Source organism: Columba livia, chromosome 24, assembly GCF_036013475.1.
Source record: "Columba livia isolate bColLiv1 breed racing homer chromosome 24, bColLiv1.pat.W.v2, whole genome shotgun sequence".
NCBI classification, from domain to species: Eukaryota; Metazoa; Chordata; class Aves; order Columbiformes; family Columbidae; genus Columba; species Columba livia.
The window spans coordinates 338,163-354,269 of record NC_088625.1 but is presented as its reverse complement, the minus strand read 5'-3'; the positions used below and the strand labels follow the sequence as shown (position 1 = coordinate 354,269).

At 61.8% G+C, this 16,107-nt stretch overlaps 2 protein-coding genes across 5 annotated transcripts in view; one reads left to right on the top strand and one right to left on the bottom strand.

Moving 5' to 3' along the window:
* ZBTB16 (zinc finger and BTB domain containing 16) overlaps positions 1–13,199 on the top strand; it is a 46,378-nt gene extending 33,179 nt beyond the window's left edge. For 3 of the 4 annotated variants that reach the window (XM_065040097.1, XM_065040094.1, XM_065040095.1), the window contains 3 exons: positions 8,175–8,345; positions 10,260–10,427; positions 10,628–13,199. In XM_065040097.1, the coding sequence (XP_064896169.1) occupies positions 8,175–8,345; positions 10,260–10,427; positions 10,628–10,857 (569 nt within the window). In that variant the 3' untranslated portion in view covers positions 10,858–13,199. Of the gene's footprint in view, positions 1–2,052; positions 4,781–8,174; positions 8,346–10,259; positions 10,428–10,627 lie in introns of those variants that run through there. The other variant, XM_065040096.1, reaches the window with a different exon arrangement.
* Positions 13,200–13,999: 800 nt separating this feature from the next.
* Positions 14,000–16,107, bottom strand: part of HTR3A (5-hydroxytryptamine receptor 3A) — a 6,200-nt gene continuing 4,092 nt past the window's right edge. The window contains exon 9 of the mRNA XM_065040106.1: positions 14,000–15,997. Within this exon, the coding sequence (XP_064896178.1) occupies positions 15,699–15,997 (299 nt within the window). The 3' untranslated portion in view covers positions 14,000–15,698. The remainder of the gene's footprint in view (positions 15,998–16,107) is intronic.

The window sequence follows — 16,107 nt, the reverse complement described above, 5'->3', positions numbered from 1 at the left end:
CGGGAATCTCCTGCCCCCGCCGCGGCTCCTGCGCCCTCCCGGCGCCCCGCGCCGGCACTGCCACCAGGCCGGGCTTCGCGCCAGCAGGTGGATTCGCCCAAAACGAGCTGGGAGATGGAAACGTGGGCGATGCCCGGGCGGCGCGGCCGAAACCACGGCCAATGGCCGGCCTGTAATTTTCCTGTGCAAATACTATTTAGAGCGCGATGAGAAAAGCCCTCGCGCTAAGCTACGGAGAAATCTTTCTTGTCCTTTAATTCTAGATGAAGGGGATTAGTGTGAACATATTTAACCTCTGACCTGCGGACAAAAGCATTATCAAATTTAGTTGCCGAGTGGCTCCCCGTTTAACCGAACCGGTGCAGTGTCTCAGCAATTATTTCCCCCCTCCCTCAAAATCTTTCACGTCCATTCTGCCCCCGCAGCACGGGGACCTGCCCGCCCCCTCTGCTGAAGGAAAACCAAACTGTTCCCTTGAGCGTGTGCGCCGGTCAGAGCCCCCGTAAGGGAATTGGTGTTGGACCATCGCTGCTGAAGCCCCACGAGGCTCCCAAAAGCGAGCGGTGCCCCCAAAAGAGCCGAGACTTGTGTCAGCTGGGCCGGTTGCTGCGCGGTTTGTGCCAGAGGACGCTCGAGATGCCGCTCGTCCCTGCGCTGGCGGTTCGGCTCTCGGGGCGGCCGGGTCGCCCGGTAAAGCGGGTGGAACGTGGGCAGAACGGGCGGAGGGTGCCGGGCCGGCCAGGAATGCCGAGGGGCCTCCCGCCCGGGCCGGTGTCCGTTTACAGTGCATCGCTCATAAACCCGGCGGCGGGGCCGAGGGCAGGGGGACCGGCCCTCCTGGTATGTGATTGATTATCTGGTATTTATGCCATTGAGGACTTTTCAGCGGCTCGGGGTCAGGGGGTCATCTCATGTGTCTTGCTGCAAATCCGCTTCCTTTTGTACAGTGCGGGCTGGGTGAGCAGACACACAAAAACAGCTTTTTCTTTTCCTTGGGAAAAAGGGGAGGGGGGCGGGCTGGTGTCAATGAATTTTTTTTTTCAGCCTTTCCTGAATAGTGTCCTTTTTAATTCCAAAGAACTTTTAATTAAAAGTAGCAGGAAAGTTCATCTGGACAAGGTTTAACTTACCTTAGCAGTTACTTTTGTCCCCTGGGATCTGCGTTTCCCCGCTTTACAAAACCCCCACAAAACCGGGGAGAGGCGCTCGGTACCGTTCGCGTCTCCCGGGGTTTGCCGAGAGGCCTTTTCATCTTCTCTCTTTTAGTTTTTTAATGACAGGGGTGCAGGAATAATAAGCGGTCGCCGGGAATCCGGCTTTGTGCCCCGCGGCAGCCGGTGGCTGCGCTGGCCGTGCTCGGCGGGGTGGCCCATCGCCCCCCAAGGGCCATGGGATGCGATTGGGGCTCCCCGGTGTCCCCGGGGGTGGCAGAGCCGTGCCAGCCTGCCCGGTGAAACCCGGAGCAGGCGGGCGATGGGTGGGCGCCGCGCTGTGCCGGGCGGGACGATGGCGGCAGTGATGGCAATGACGATGGTGAAGATGACGATGGTGTGATGACAATGATGCTGACGATGGCAGTGAAGATGATGGTGATGGCCGTGGTGATGGTGATGGCGGTGATCACGATGACAATGGCGGTGGTGATGATGACAGTGGCAGTGGTGATGACGACGGTGGCGATGCTGCTGATGGTGGTGGTCGTGATGGTGACGGTGGGCTCCCATGGGGTGGGATGCCGCAGCCCTGTAGGAGGGCAGGACATGGTGCAGCCGGCCAGGGACATTGTCTGCTGCCCCCTAGAACCCCCTGGCGGGGGAGGCCTGCGCTCACCGTGTGTCGGTAGGAAAACGCTCGTGGGGGAGGCTGTTTGGGGAAAAAGACATGGGAGGTGGCTCTTGGTGGACCAGAAACGCTGGTGAGCGCTTCATCTTCTTGCTCAAACTCTGTGTTTAACGATGGAGCAGTTTCTAACACGTTGGCTTAACCATCACTGCGAAAGCTATGGGAAAAAATATGTCAGGTTTTCAACAGAAAGTCAAATTATTTTTTCAGCTGGTTTCACTCCAAATTCTGATTGGGAAGAGGAACTCGGGGACGCCGTTGTGGTGACGAGTAAGCGAGTGGCTGACAGCTTCACTGCGGATGCGGTGGCCGGAAACACCACTGCACTTGGCCTCTGCTTGTCCTTGGGAAGGGCAGGGATGGACCCGGGATGGACCTGGGATGGGCCTGGCGTTCTGCAGGGTGGACCCAGGATGGACCTGGGTTCTGCAGGATGGACCCGGGATGGATCTGAGTTCTGCAGGATGGACCTAGGTTGGATCTGGGGTTCTGCAGGATGGACCCCGGATGGGTCCAGGTTCTGCAGGATGGAGGGCGCTGGGACAGGCTCGGGGAAGGCGGCACCGAGGGGAGGTGCTGCACAAAGATACCCAGATACTGCATTAAGGCACTTTGGTCAAGCCACGCTCGTTTTGCTGGGAGAGGGGGCAGCTCTGCCGTCCGGCCCTGCAGGGATCTGGGGATCTTTGCCCGTTCGTTGCTGAAAGGGGAGGCTGGCTGTGTCGATGTGCTGCATTTTGGGCCATCTGAACATTTTTAGTATATATTCATGCATTTTGGTAGATGGTGCCATAGAAAGGCATTGGGATCAGGCGCCGGCCGCCCCGTTTGGCGCTGCCGGGCGCCATTGGCCCGCGCGGGTCCGGCTGCCGCCCTGATTGACGCAAAGCCCGTCTATAAATAAAGCCTTTCTCTCCCTTCATAAAGACTTTGCGGTTTAGTTTGCTTTCAAGGTCAAGATCAGACCTTTCTAAATAAACACATATCAAAGGATCATTAGCGGAGCAGCACTGTTAAATTGAGATATTAACTTCTGTCAGCCGCGCGTTTCCTTTTTGTTCTGTAACTCGCGACTGCGGCGGGTTTTTATTATTTTGGCCCTAGGCGGTAGCATCTGGCTTCTGTAGAGACTGTAAAAATTAAAAAGCAACACAAATCATTGCGAGAGAAAAGCAGTAAATTCAATGATAAGAATTTAAAATTAAAATGTTTCGGCGCTTTTATATTCCGCGAAACATGAAACGAATGAGTTGTGCGCCTGTTGCCATAAAGCCGCCGCCGCTAATAGTCGCCGGGCTCCTTCCCTCCCCGCTCGCGCTCCCTCGGAACCGTTCTCGCCTGAGCAGTCGCAGAAAGGCGCAGTGGGGGGAGGCGGCGGTGCTGGTGGTGGCGGTGATGGAGGTGCAGGCGGTGGGAAGGGGGAGATGCCGCGGGGGGACCGCAGGGCCCCCGAAAGGAGGCGGGAGGGGATGTGCCCATCCCGGGCCGCGGTGTCCCCGTCCTCCAGATGGCCCCAGAATAAAGCGGCCCTGGCGGGGGTGCTGTGAGCACCCACATCCTGAGCTCCGGCATCCCGAGCTCCCGCATGCCGAGTTCCTGCATCCTGAGCTCCGGCATCCCGAGCTCCCGCATGCCGAGTTCCTGCATCCTGAGCACCCACATCCCGAGCTCCCGCATCCTGAGCTCCCGCATCGTGAGCTCCCGCATCCCGAGCACCGTCGCGCGCATCGCGGGCCGGGGCGCGCGGGGCTGTGGCGGGCAGGGCGTCGCGTCGCTGCGGGGTGAAAAACGGAGGATTTAGCTTTGGGGTGGGTTTTTCAATCCCCGGTGCTTGCCAGGTGGATGTTGCGTGATCTGCTGTGAAACACCTGAGCTTTTCCAGGCGCTGGTAAAGAGGCGCGCGGTGCGTCCCCCCCCCGCAGGAAAACAGCCGCAGGAGAGCGGGCGGCGTGGCTGCTTTTTAGGAATTAATTTTACATACTAGGTTAAAGTTGGGAATAAAGCTGCGCCATCTCCACGTAAATAATAATAACAGTCAAACAAATGCCCTCTTGGGGACAGGTTGCCTTCCATAAAGCAGTTAATTAGCACAGATGCCGCCTTGGAAACCAGCGTGATTTGGTGACTCTGGCACAAAACGCGCACATCTCACGTGTGTATCCGCCGGGGGGGTTTCGCCGGTCTCTGCTGCACCACGACGGTTGTGGGGGCTGTCGGGCTCCAGCCCCGCAGCCGGCACGGTGACGGGTGCCACCGTCCCACCCAGCCGGCGGCACGCGGTTTGGCACGTAGGAGATGACGGCCAATGTGGAGATGAAAGGAGGAGCGAGTCTCGCTGGAGGTCCCAGATTTGCAGGACACAGGTGCCGGGTTTGGGGTGTCACGGTGGGTGTGAGGGGTGCCCCGCGGCCCCCGGCTGCCGGAGCGTCCCCGGTCCCCTCCACGCGCCGGCGTCGCGGTGCTGCCGTGGGGCCGGTGGGATCACCCAGCGCGTGTGCACGCGCACGGGGGGAAAACTTGAAGTCAAATGTCTGAAAGTCAGATCCCTTTTTAGTATGAATTTGCTGTATCTCATTCTGAGCACTAATTCCAATTTAATTGCAAGTGGCCTGAAGCCTCTTCAATAGGAGTAACAAATGGTTTGATTTTGTAAACTTCATCAGACTGCATTTTAAATGCGACACACTAGCCCGGCTCGAATGCCAATGAAGCACTGAAGTAGCTCTCTGTTTACTAATTATCCGTTTTTACTTCAAGCCACGCTGGCTGGCTTGTCTGATTAAATCGGATTTGTGGGATAGAGAACAGCTAGCAGAGTTTTCTCTATAGTAAACGAGATTGAAACTATGGGCCGCCTGGCTGCACACTGTAAATTATATTTCCTTTTAAAGGGGACGTGTCGCCTTTCTCCCGCCGGCACACCTCCCGCATCCTAAACCGGGCTGAAGCCCTCCCAGCGCGGGGGGACCCACGGTGGCTCCGCTGCTCGCCACGCACGTTTTCGGGGTTCATTCTTCCTCTCACGGAGGCCACGGGCGGGATGTGGCGCCGCACTCGGTGCCAGGGTGCCTGCCGCATCCCTCACCCGCTGCATCCCTCACCCGCTGCATCCCTCACCCGCTGCATCCCTCACCCGCTGCATCCCTCACCCGCAGCATCCCTCACCCGCAGCATCCCTCACCCGCAGCATCCTTCACCCGCTGCATCCCTCACCCGCTGCATCCCTCACCCGCAGCATCCCTCACCCGCTGCATCCCTCACCCGCTGCATCCCTCACCCGCTGCATCCCTCACCCGCAGCATCCTTCACCTGCTGCATCCCTCACCCGCTGCATCCCTCACCCGCAGCATCCCTCACCCGCTGCATCCCTCACCCGCTGCATCCCTCACCCGCAGCATCCCTCACCCGCTGCATCCCTCACCCGCTGCATCCCTCACCCGCAGCATCCCTCGCCCGCAGCATCCCTTGCCCGCAGCATCCCTCACCCGCTGCATCCCTCGCCCGCAGCATCCCTCACCCGCTGCATCCCTCACCCGCTGCATCCCTCACCCGCTGCATCCCTCACCCGCAGCATCCCTTGCCCGCAGCATCCCTCGCCCGCAGCATCCCTCACCCGCAGCATCCCTCACCCGCTGCATCCCTCACCCGCTGCATCCCTCACCCGCAGCATCCCTTGCCCGCTGCATCCCTTGCCCGCTGCATCCCTCGCCCGCTGCATCCCTCGCCCGCTGCATCCCTCACCCGCTGCATCCCTTGCCCGCTGCATCCCTCACCACCGTGGAGGGGGCAGAAAAGCCCCCGATGTTGCGTGTCGCATCGCGTCGCTCCCCGCACCCCCGGCCACCGCGGTGCTTTGGGCGCGAGCTGGGCTGCACATCTCCGGGCGGCGCCACGGGGTTGGTTCACCCTGGAACGAGCTTCCTCCCTGCACCCAGCTGTCAGACCACCTGCTAGCGAGAGCTGCCTCCCGAGCAAGCAGCATCCAGACCCAGCCCGGAGCTGCCCGGGAACGGCTCACGGCTGCCAGCAAACGGTGCCGGGTCCGGCAGAGCCACGCCAAACCGGGCCTGGGGGGCCGACACAGCCGGGGCTGCGCTTAAACCTCCCCGGTTGCTAAGACTTTAATTCCGCAAGCTTGACCTACGCTGCCCCCTCCCTCGGTATCTATCTTTGTGCCCGAGGGCTTTTTATATTTTAATTTGCTTTTGAACGTCCTGCAAAATTAATGGTGCGCTCGGGGCCATTGTGCAGCGTACAGTAGAGGGAAGGGCCGGCGGCGCCCGCCGAGAGCCGCCGCGTTTCCCGGGGAATGAATTGCTCGCCCGCCTTCACCCCTTTTAATTGTTGACAGTAAAAAGCATTTAAATGCTGCTTAATTTGTAATCATCTTCCTGCAAAAAAAGGGGAGAAACCATTAAAATGTCAGGGAAATGAATAAATTTGTCTCTTGCCAGTTTGGGGCGGCAGCGTTTCTGTAGCAGGGCTGATTTTTCTTCCGATGGCCGAGGGGCAGCTCGGGGTGGGAGAACGGGGATGCGCTCGGGGGGCTCAGGGATGCGCTCGGGGGGCTCAGGGATGCGCTCGGGGGACTCGGGGATGCGCTCGATGCTCGTGTCCCACGGCGGGGCCGGGGTGTGGGACCATCTCCTGCATCCTCCTCGCCGGGCTGGCGTCGGCCGTCGCCCCTGTGGATGCTCTTGGCGGGCGATTGGAGGCAGAAGCCTCTGCGGGTGTGGGGGTGCGCGTTGGCCTCCCCATTTGGGGTGTCTGTTGATCTGCTAACGTATTACCTGAAAACATACAAAAGAAAATGCCTTTGGCAGGCCCTGGCAAGCAGCGCATGGGGATGCTCAGTGCCGGGGACCAGCGCCATCCCGGCACCGCGGGCTCGTCCCCATCGCTGCGGCTGACGGAGCTGGCCCGTTTTTTTTCTTTTTCAAGCGGGGGCCAATTAGTTTCACAAATGAGGGCCCTGCGGTGCCAGGGAGGATTTGTTACGGCCCCGCGCGCCGGGCCGGCGGCATTGTCCTGCCCTCCGCCCCCGCGGGAGCCCATTGTCCCCGGCCCCAGCGGGGGCTGCTGGCGGCAGATTTATCGGGGCCGGCATCCCGCGGGCCGGGGCCCCCGCTCCGCAGCTGGCCGCGGCACCGGGGCTCAGCCCCGCGGACCTTTGACCCGTCCTGCTGTCAGCGCCGGGGCCGCCGAGGGCCGCGGGGCCACATACCTCTCGGGATTTGCTCCGCGCGGCCCGTTCGGGGTGCCTGCTTCTTTTTAGGAGTTTTTTATTTTCTTTTTTTTTGTCCAGGAGCGTTTTGTCCGCAGCTGCGTGGGGGTGCGCCCGCCCCCGGTAAATCCCTGCGCAGGGAGGAACGCAGCTCCACGTGGAGCTGCCGCTCTGGCTGCTTTTATTCCCGTTTCACTGGGGTTTTGCAGGTTTCAGAGCGTTTCTGTGCAGCGCGGTGCGGCCCTCGCCAGGGCTGGGACCGCGCATCCTCCATCATCCCTGGTGCCGCAGGGCAGAGCTGGCTGTGCCGCGCCGGGGCGGGTGACAGCGCCGTGTCACCCAGGTGTCGCCAGGCCGGGGGGACGCTGCCGGGGCCAGATTTAGCAGCCCCCCCTGCCCTAAAGCAGCGCAGACCTGGTGGTTTCCTTGAACATCTTGCTGCTGCTAATGAATTGCTAATACGATTTTCTAGATAATTTTATTTCCATAGTCCTCACATTTTAATGTCTCCAAAAAGCGAGCATTTATTTGCTTAATCTCCCTGCGTAATACAATTTGCATTGACTCACAGGTTCTGAACAATCAGTTGTGCATAAACGAAAACAAACTGTTTAATAACGCAAAGCTCTGATATTCATGTTGACGCTGTATCGGTATCCGGGCTCGGGGTTTTTTCCTGCTTTTGCTGGTGTGTTGGTGCAGATGGATTCATGCTCAGCGTGGCTTTGTGGGGTGATTTTTGGGTTCCCTCTCTTCGTGCATGGCAAGGGCTGAGCGCGGCAGTGCTGGCAGGTGCCTGGGATGGGCTGACAGCCCCACAGCTGCCGTGCGTTGGGGTGGGGGCTGCCAGGTGCCACCAATGCTGTAGAGCCCCCCTGCCGTCCTCCGGCCTTCCTCTGCTGGGGCTGCCACGGCAGGATCAAGGAGGCTGACGTCCTGCTGCTGGGACCGGGGGCACCCCGAGCCCGTGGCCGGCGCGTCCCCGGTGCCACAGGAGCAGCCCCGGTGCCACAGGAGCACCCCCGGTGCCGGGTGGGCGCAGGGACCCCCGCGCGGCCGGTGGGACGGGGGCCCCGGGCGGTGCCTGACCGTGTCTCTCCCGGCGCAGGGACGGACATGGCGGTGTTCTGCCTGCTGTGCGGGAAGCGGTTCCAGACGCAGAGCGCCCTGCAGCAGCACATGGAGGTGCACGCCGGGGTGCGCAGCTACATCTGCAGCGAGTGCAACCGCACCTTCCCCAGCCACACCGCGCTCAAGAGGCACCTCCGCTCCCACACAGGTACGGCGCCGGGCGCGGGGCGGGTGGCTGGGGTGCTCCTGCCGCCTTCCTAAAGAAAAGAGTGGGAAAAGGAAGGTGAAATTATCTCAAAAGCAGCTGCAGCTGAGGTTGGTTGGATTTAAAAGATGAAATGGAAAAAAAAACCCAAAGCTGCGTGTAATGAGCTGATCTGGTCTAAGGTGCCGTGTGACCTCCTTAGGGGCTGCACGATGACACCGGGCGCAGGGCAGGAGATGCACATAATCAGCCGGGGCTCGGCCCTAATGGGATTAGGGCGACCTGCGCTGCGTGGAGCCGCGGTGCCGGGCTGGGTGCCGGGGGAGCCGGGGGACAGCGGGGCTTGGCCGTGTCCTCAGAGCACCCGTGTCCTCAGCTGCTCCCCAGCAGGTCCCCAGGCGGGACAGGAGACAGGTCCTGGCCATGCCATCCCCACAGGGACCGTGGGGAGCCCCGTGGCGCAGGTCTGGCTGCAAACCCTCTGCTTTTATTGCCGGTGGAGAAAAACGTGTGCCAGGTCGGGACACTCCTCTCCCCGATAAGCATTGTGCACGCACGTGGCCTTGCAGGGGACATTGAGGTGGCCGCTGTGGCCGTGCAGGTGACACCCCCGAGGGTCCCTCTGGCAGCTGCCAGACCCACACGTGGCGCTGGGGTCCCGGCGCGGGGGACGGGCACCGTGCGCTGGCGATAAGCGCGTTAACGCTGAGTGCCGGGGCTATTCCTGGCCGGTAATCCGGTGACCTGGGCTGCGGGTCGGGCCCCGCGTGTCCCACCCCAACCTCTGCGGCTTCAGCAGCTCCTGGCTGGCACAGCTCCAGACGGCCGGTGCTTCGGGGGTCTGTGGTGCTGGATGGTTTCAGCCCGCATGGGGGTGGGATGCTCATGCTCTTCCCAGAACATTCTGGGGGCCCCGGCTCCCATTTACGTGGATTCTCCTAAAAATGGAGCGCACGTAAAGCTGTCTGCCTCCGGCTGCAAAAGCTTTGACTACAGGATTGAAAGCCAAGGCAATAATTTGGAATTGGGCATGGGGAGGCGAAATGCAGCTGCCCACAGGCACCGCCTGCCGCCTTCGGAGGAGGGTCCGAAACGCGCCCGAGCATCCTCCTCCTCCTCCTCCTCCTCCTCCTCCTCCTCCTCCCGCTCCGGTGCGCCGGCAGCAGCCGCGGGAGGGGGCGAGGGGCCGCGGCACACGGCCAGAAAGTAAAATATCATTTTAAAGAGGAAGCGAAAGCACAGGCATGTGAGTATATAACGAGAAGGACAATTTATGCCCAGGCACGAGTGCAGTTTGACATGGGGATAATGAAAAAACGTAGGTCATTGTGGATGACTTAAGCCTTCACAGCTGAAGCAAATGTATGAAATGCGGGGAACATTACACGCTTGGCAGCTCCGCACATCTGCAGCAGGACAAGTGAAATACAGTTGGCCATTCTTTACCATAAACTGTGCTTGTAGGATATGCGGCACAGAGAAATTGTAATTACAGTGACAAGACAAATCAGTAATATTTAAATATTCATGAACAAAGTCTCGGACGATCAATCTATCTTTATTGTCCTTGCCTTCGCAGCTGTAATAAATAAGTAGCTGGAGCCCTCACCTTTCCTTCAAATCATTCCGCCTTCGGTGCCGAACCAGAATTCATTTATCAGCCGCCCGGCCTGGAGCGCGGGAGGTGCCCGGGGCCGGGTCTGCGCCGGCGATGCCGGCAGTAACCCTGGCAATGGGCGGTGGGGGCCGGGAGGGTGGCGGTGCCCTCGGTCCCCGCGCTGCCGTGGACACGAGCATCCCGGGGGCGCGGGGACCGCCGTGCTGCACCGGGGGGCCGGATGCCCCGTCCCCGGGGTGGGGGGTCAATGGGGCTGGGGGGCGCGGTGCGGCGGCTCTGACACCCGCGTGTGCCGGCAGGCGACCACCCCTACGAGTGCGAGTTCTGCGGCAGCTGCTTCCGCGATGAGAGCACGCTGAAGGGCCACAAGCGCATCCACACCGGCGAGAAGCCCTACGAGTGCAACGGCTGCGGCAAGAAGTTCAGCCTCAAGCACCAGCTGGAGACCCACTACCGGGTGCACACAGGTGGGTGCCGGGGCTGTGGTGGGGCCGGTGATATCGGTGGTGGGGAGCAGGGCAGCCAGGGATAACGATTCATCGGCGCATCGCTCCTGTAAATAGGGGATCAGTAGCCCGATGGGTTCTGCTGTTCGTTACTGGGTTATTGGCTGCACCCGCGCGGCAGCGTCGATGCCAGGCAGTTGATTCCAGCCCTGTCTCCACAGGCGAGAAGCCCTTTGAGTGCAAGCTGTGCCACCAGCGCTCCCGGGACTACTCGGCCATGATCAAGCACCTGCGCACGCACAACGGCGCGTCCCCGTACCAGTGCACCATCTGCCTGGAGTACTGCCCCAGCCTCTCGGCCATGCAGAAGCACATGAAGGGCCACAAGCCGGAGGAGATCCCCACCGACTGGCGGATAGAGAAGACCTATCTGTACCTCTGCTACGTCTGAGGCCGGCGGCGCCGCGGACTGGGCAGAAATCCACCACCGCACCCGCCGCTCTTCTCGGTTCCCATCCGTTGCTTCTCGCTGGGAGGGGGACACGCTGGCCCCTTCCCCAGCCCGTCCGCTCCCCTCCCCGGCTGCGCTGTGCCGCTGCTCCCTCGCCGCGGGGCGGCTCTCGCCCCTCGCACCCCCGGGGAATTCACTGCCCGATCTGCTCCTCCGTCACCAGCACCGGGCGCCGGCACTGCCGGCAGCACCGCATGGGAACAAGGCGCTTCCCCCAAAGCGTGCGTGTGGCCGGTGCGGCGGGAAGGCTTCAGTTCCTGGTGTCCCCTGGTGCAGCTGGACCCGGGCCCAGGAGGGGGGCGGCTCCCCAAGGGGCTCCTGCTCTCCAGGCTGTGGTGTCATGGGTGGGATGGCTCAGGCATCGGCCGTAAGTGCTTTGGTGAGAGCATCCTGGGGGTTTGGGGAGGGACCCACGGTGCTGCTGGGTCAGGGCGGGCACGAGGGGCTCCCGGAGCTGCCCCCTCCCCACCCAAATCCCTCTCTATGCATTTCCCACCCTGCCGGGGGGATGCGGCCAATTTGGTGATGCGCGGCAGTGCCGGTGTGGGGCTGTGGGTGCGCGGCATCGCTCGAGCCAGAGGGTGCCCTTTTTCTGCCCGTTTTCCGCTCCTTTGGGGCGCTGGGCCGGTGCCGCGCGGTGTTTTGCCCGGGAGCCGCCAGGGAGGGCCGGCGGCTGCGCTCGCCGCGTCTTATTTGCTTTTTGTTTTGTTTTGTTTTGTTTTTAACTTTCTTTTGGAATATTTCCGCGTTTAGCACATTTTACTTGAAATTACCTCGTTTTTTGTGACCTCATGAGCTTTTATTGATTTGGGGGTCGGGGCGGCGTGGCCGGGCGTGCCCGGCGCTGGGGGTGCGCTGTGCCCTCCCTGCCGGCCCCGCTGTGCATTATCCGTACCAAAACTGGTATTTTTTGCCCGGCCCGGTGGGGCTGGGGGTGTCGGTTCTGAGCTACCTCTTGTGTTGGTTTTTGTTGTGTTTCTGCTTGGCTCTGCGCGTCCCATCCCCCGTCCAGTCCCCCCGTCCAGTCCCCCCGTCCCGTCCCCCGTCCCATCCCATGCTGCGCTTGCGCCCACAGGTTTTTTGGGGTTTTTTTGGTCGTTTTGCTGCATTTGGGTGAAGGGGAAGAGCCGCGGCAGGGGCGGGGCCGGGTGCGGTTTGCAGGGATGCGGAGCCCCTCGGGGTCCACGTCCCCCTGTCCCGGCGCCGAGCAGGGATGCGGGCGCAGCGTCCTCGTCCCCGCGGCCCGGTGCGGGGCCTTCGCGGCTGCGCGGGGGACGCGGCTGGCGCGCGGTCCGGGTGTGACCGCGGAGAACGGCTCGTTAATGGTTGTGCCTAAGGAAAAAGAGAAAAAAACAAAAAAAAAGGGGAAAATATATTTGGAAAAAAAGAAAAAGAAAGAAGGGTTGTTTCACACGGGAAGTTGCTGCGGTTTCCGGCGCGTTCGCGGCGCGCGGCCGAGCTCATGTGGCTGTTTTGCTTTACCGTCCCCTCCCGTCCTGCTGTGCCCCGGTGCCCCCGGCACTGGGCGCTGCCGTTGGCCGCGGCGCAGCCCCCGCCGCCCCAGCCCCCGCGTAGGGATGTGTCTGTGTCGTAGCCGTGAGGACCAAGCGCCCGCGGCCCCCGCGGCCCCGGGCCCCCCAGCTTGTGTCGTGCCGTCCCCGCTCTGTGCTGCCGCTCGTGGTTCGGGTCCGTCGCTGTCCTCGTTCCGTCTACCTCAGCACCTCCGAGCGCAGAAGGTGCCCCGTTCCCCCTCGGTTTTCTCAGAGCATCTATGGGCTCCTATTTTTTGTACGACGTCCCCCTCGCCGTTCGCTCCCGTGCGGTTCTGCTTGCGAGTCCTCTCTGTCCTGTTGCCACAGACGCCCTTAGCTAAAAGTTTCCTGAAAAATAAAAGAAAAAGACAAAAAAAACCCAAACGCAACAGTGGTGGTGTCTCTAGTCGCAGCTCCGCATCTGCCTTCGTCCTGTGTAGATTCAGATGCATTTCCTTGTAAGACTTCAGTGTTTCTGACAGAGGAAAAAAGAAAAAGACAAAAAAAAGCAAAGAAGAATATACTGCTGCAGGTTTTTTTCTCTCCATGTGTCACTGAGTGAAGTTCGTGCCTTCTATAGCAAAGAGAATATTTTTTACATCCTACTAACGGTAGATTTTTTTGTAGTGAACATTTTTTGTATTTTTATTTATAAGTCTCATAAGGAAAATAGCAATGTTCAGTTGTATACCTTGGATCTGCAGTTAGCAAACAGAATACAACCAATAAAGTTAATTCCGTTGTCTCGGCCTGCCGTCTCCTGTTGCTGTGCCCGCCGGGAGGAGGAGGAGGAGGAGGAGGATGCAGCCAGCGGCGCGGGGGGTCCCGGCGGTGAGTTTGGGGGTGCCACACGGCCCCCTGGGGCTGTACTGGGGGGTCCCGTCCCTGACGCAGCCCCGGTGGGTGGGGGGAGCCCCGGGGGCGCCGCCGTACCCATGGTGGGGCGCGATCCCCATCCCGAGCGACGCTCCGTCCCGTCCCGTCCCGCGGCGCTGCCTTCGCGGCTCCCCGGGGAGCGACTTCGCCTCAATGGCAGCGAGCTCGTTCATTTAAACCTGCCTGCGGAGCCGCCGGGCCCCCCGCCGCGGTAATTATCCCGTAGTTCCCGGCTGATTGCTGTACACTAAGCTTAAGCCCTCCTTTATTTATTTACTGACTACATTAGCGGCAGCGCCTGCGCTCCCTCGGTGCCGCAGCCACGCGCGGCGGGGCCGGCTGGGTGCCGCGGTGGGACCCCCCGCCCACCCAGGCGTCACGGTGAGCTGAGACGTTAATTACGTCAAGGTTGGACACAAAGCGTCACTTTGGTTTTGGGAGGGACGGCCTGTGCCGGGCGCGCCGGGCAAGCGGCCCTTTGGTGCAGGGAGAGCGGGCAGAGGTCCTGCGCGGAACCTGGGCGGGGGGGCACACGAGCCCCTTCTCCGGCGCTGGGCCGGGCGCAGAGCGTTGTCACCATCCCGGAGAAGCGGGGGTAGGACCAGGCCTTTGTCTGCACACTCGCGCAGCAGCTGGGAGCGATTATGCCGCAACAATGTTCTGTTCCATCAACATTATGTCCTCATTAAACCTTTATTAGTAGATTAGATTCAGATTTATTGATTTTTTTTATCTTTTTTTTAAAGAGGAAAATCCAGGCTCCTCTCGGAGAGATGCCCGCAACTCTGCCCCGCATGCAGCGCTTCCCAAAGCAGCAAGAGGGCAAAGGGAGACCTTGGGTCCTTCTTCGGGCACAGGCGGCCTCCTCGTCCTGGGGAAAAGACCGTGGAGCCGTGCGAGGGCGCGGGGTTGGGCACGGGGTTGGGCACGGGGTTGGGCGCGGGACGGTGTCCTAGCACAGGGAAGGACGGAGATGAGCGCCCACGTGGTCCCAGGGACGTGGCAGCACAGGTGAGCGTCCCGCGGTGCGCCCTGAGGGGCAGCGGGTCCCTGCGGCGGGAGGGGGACGGCAAGGCTGGTACAGGGGTCTCACTGCCCTGTCCCCCCAGCGGGCGCATGGGCCGGGCGGCACCGCGCCCCCGGGTCAATGGGCCCATTGGATTTGTCTGTTGGAGCGTTTGATGTTACATGAAGGCGGCTCATTCCAGAGGGTGTTAATTGCCCGCTGCAGCGATCAGGTCTGTAGCACCATCGATCTCGGCAGGATCAATGGGCTGATTTAGTGTCTCGCGAACTCTTTAACTGGACACCTCATCAATAGGCAGCCACTTACCAACCATCAGCGTGTTAGCACGGGCCGGCGCTGGCAGGAGCCCCCTGCACCGTCCCCAACCCCCTGTCATTCAGCGGGGAGTTTTCCTGCAGGTGACGGCTCTGGGACACTAAGCGGGGCCCTTGGTCTGGGGCCGGTGGGCTTGGGGGCAGACACAGGAGAGCTGAGCACTGTCACCCCACCACCCACAGCCCGATGGCACCAGAGATGCTCCTAGAGCACAGGACGGTCCCTCCTGGCATCCCCAGCGCTTTCGGGGACGGTACCCGCCCTGGTTGCTCAGGTACGTGATGAGTGAGTGGAACCTTCCCAGGGTGTAAGGCAAGCACAGCGGGACTGGGCAGCCCCCCAAAAGCACTGTTTGTGTTTCTCATCACAGCCCCCCCACCGCCCCCAGGTCTGAAATGGGAGCAGGCCCTGCAGTTTGAGCTCGACCCTCTGCTCTTGAGGGCAGCCGGAGGTCCCCCAGTCTCCTCACAGCTTCGTGCCCCTGACAGGGGGGACCAGGGTGTTCAACCGCAACCGTGGTGGCACTTGGTGACCCCACGGATCTTGTGGCACCACCTGCCCACCGAGCATTTGCTGTTGGCTGGCACTGGGCAGCAGGAGCCCCGGGTGGGCAGCAGGGACCGCCCGGTTCAGCAGGGACCCCTCAGTGTGGTGGGGACTCCCGGGTGGGCAGCGGGGACCCCCAGGGATGGCAGGGACCCCACCTGGTGCATCAGGGACCCCTAGGGGTGGCAGAGACCCCCCGGTTGAGCGGGGACCCCCTGGTGCGGCGGGGACCCCCGGGCGCCGGGGCCGCTGTCCGCGGTGCTGAAGCGGCGGCCGCGGGCGCGCCGGGCGGGGGGCGCTCTGGGGAGGGCGGGGGTGCCGGTGCACGGCGGGTCCTGCCCGGTGCGAGGCGCGGGCAGGGCCCGGTGTTTGGTGCGTTCTCCTCGGTGCGGCTGGGAAGGTGGTGGCTGCAGGGGCAGGTGGGTCCCGTGGCTGAGGGGTGGCAGCCAAGGTCTCCCTCGCCCACCCCCAGGGGCGGGTGCCGCTCAGGCGTCCCGCCAGACCGACCAGAGGGTGCCCAGCGTGACGCTGTAGGCCAGCACGGCCGCCAGGTAGGCTCGGAAGAGCAGGACGTCCAAGACGTAGCCCACTTGCAGCCAGTCGCGGGCCACATCACGGAACTCCTCGCGCTTCTCCAGGAAGCGGCGGATGGCGGCGACCTCGCGCAGGACGCCCTGCGCCAGCGATGAGCCCTCCTTTTGCTCGGCAAAGGCTGGCGCGGGCATCGCGCCCCCCGCCGCCTCGCCCTCCCGGGGGTCCTCACCGCTGTAGTGGTTCAGCTTGGCTGCGGGACCAAGAGAGGCAAGTGTGAAAGATCTCTTTAGACAGGGAAGTGGGGCTACTGCGGGTGAGCTGGGCATCCGGATCACCACGCAGACAGGGGACATGTAGATG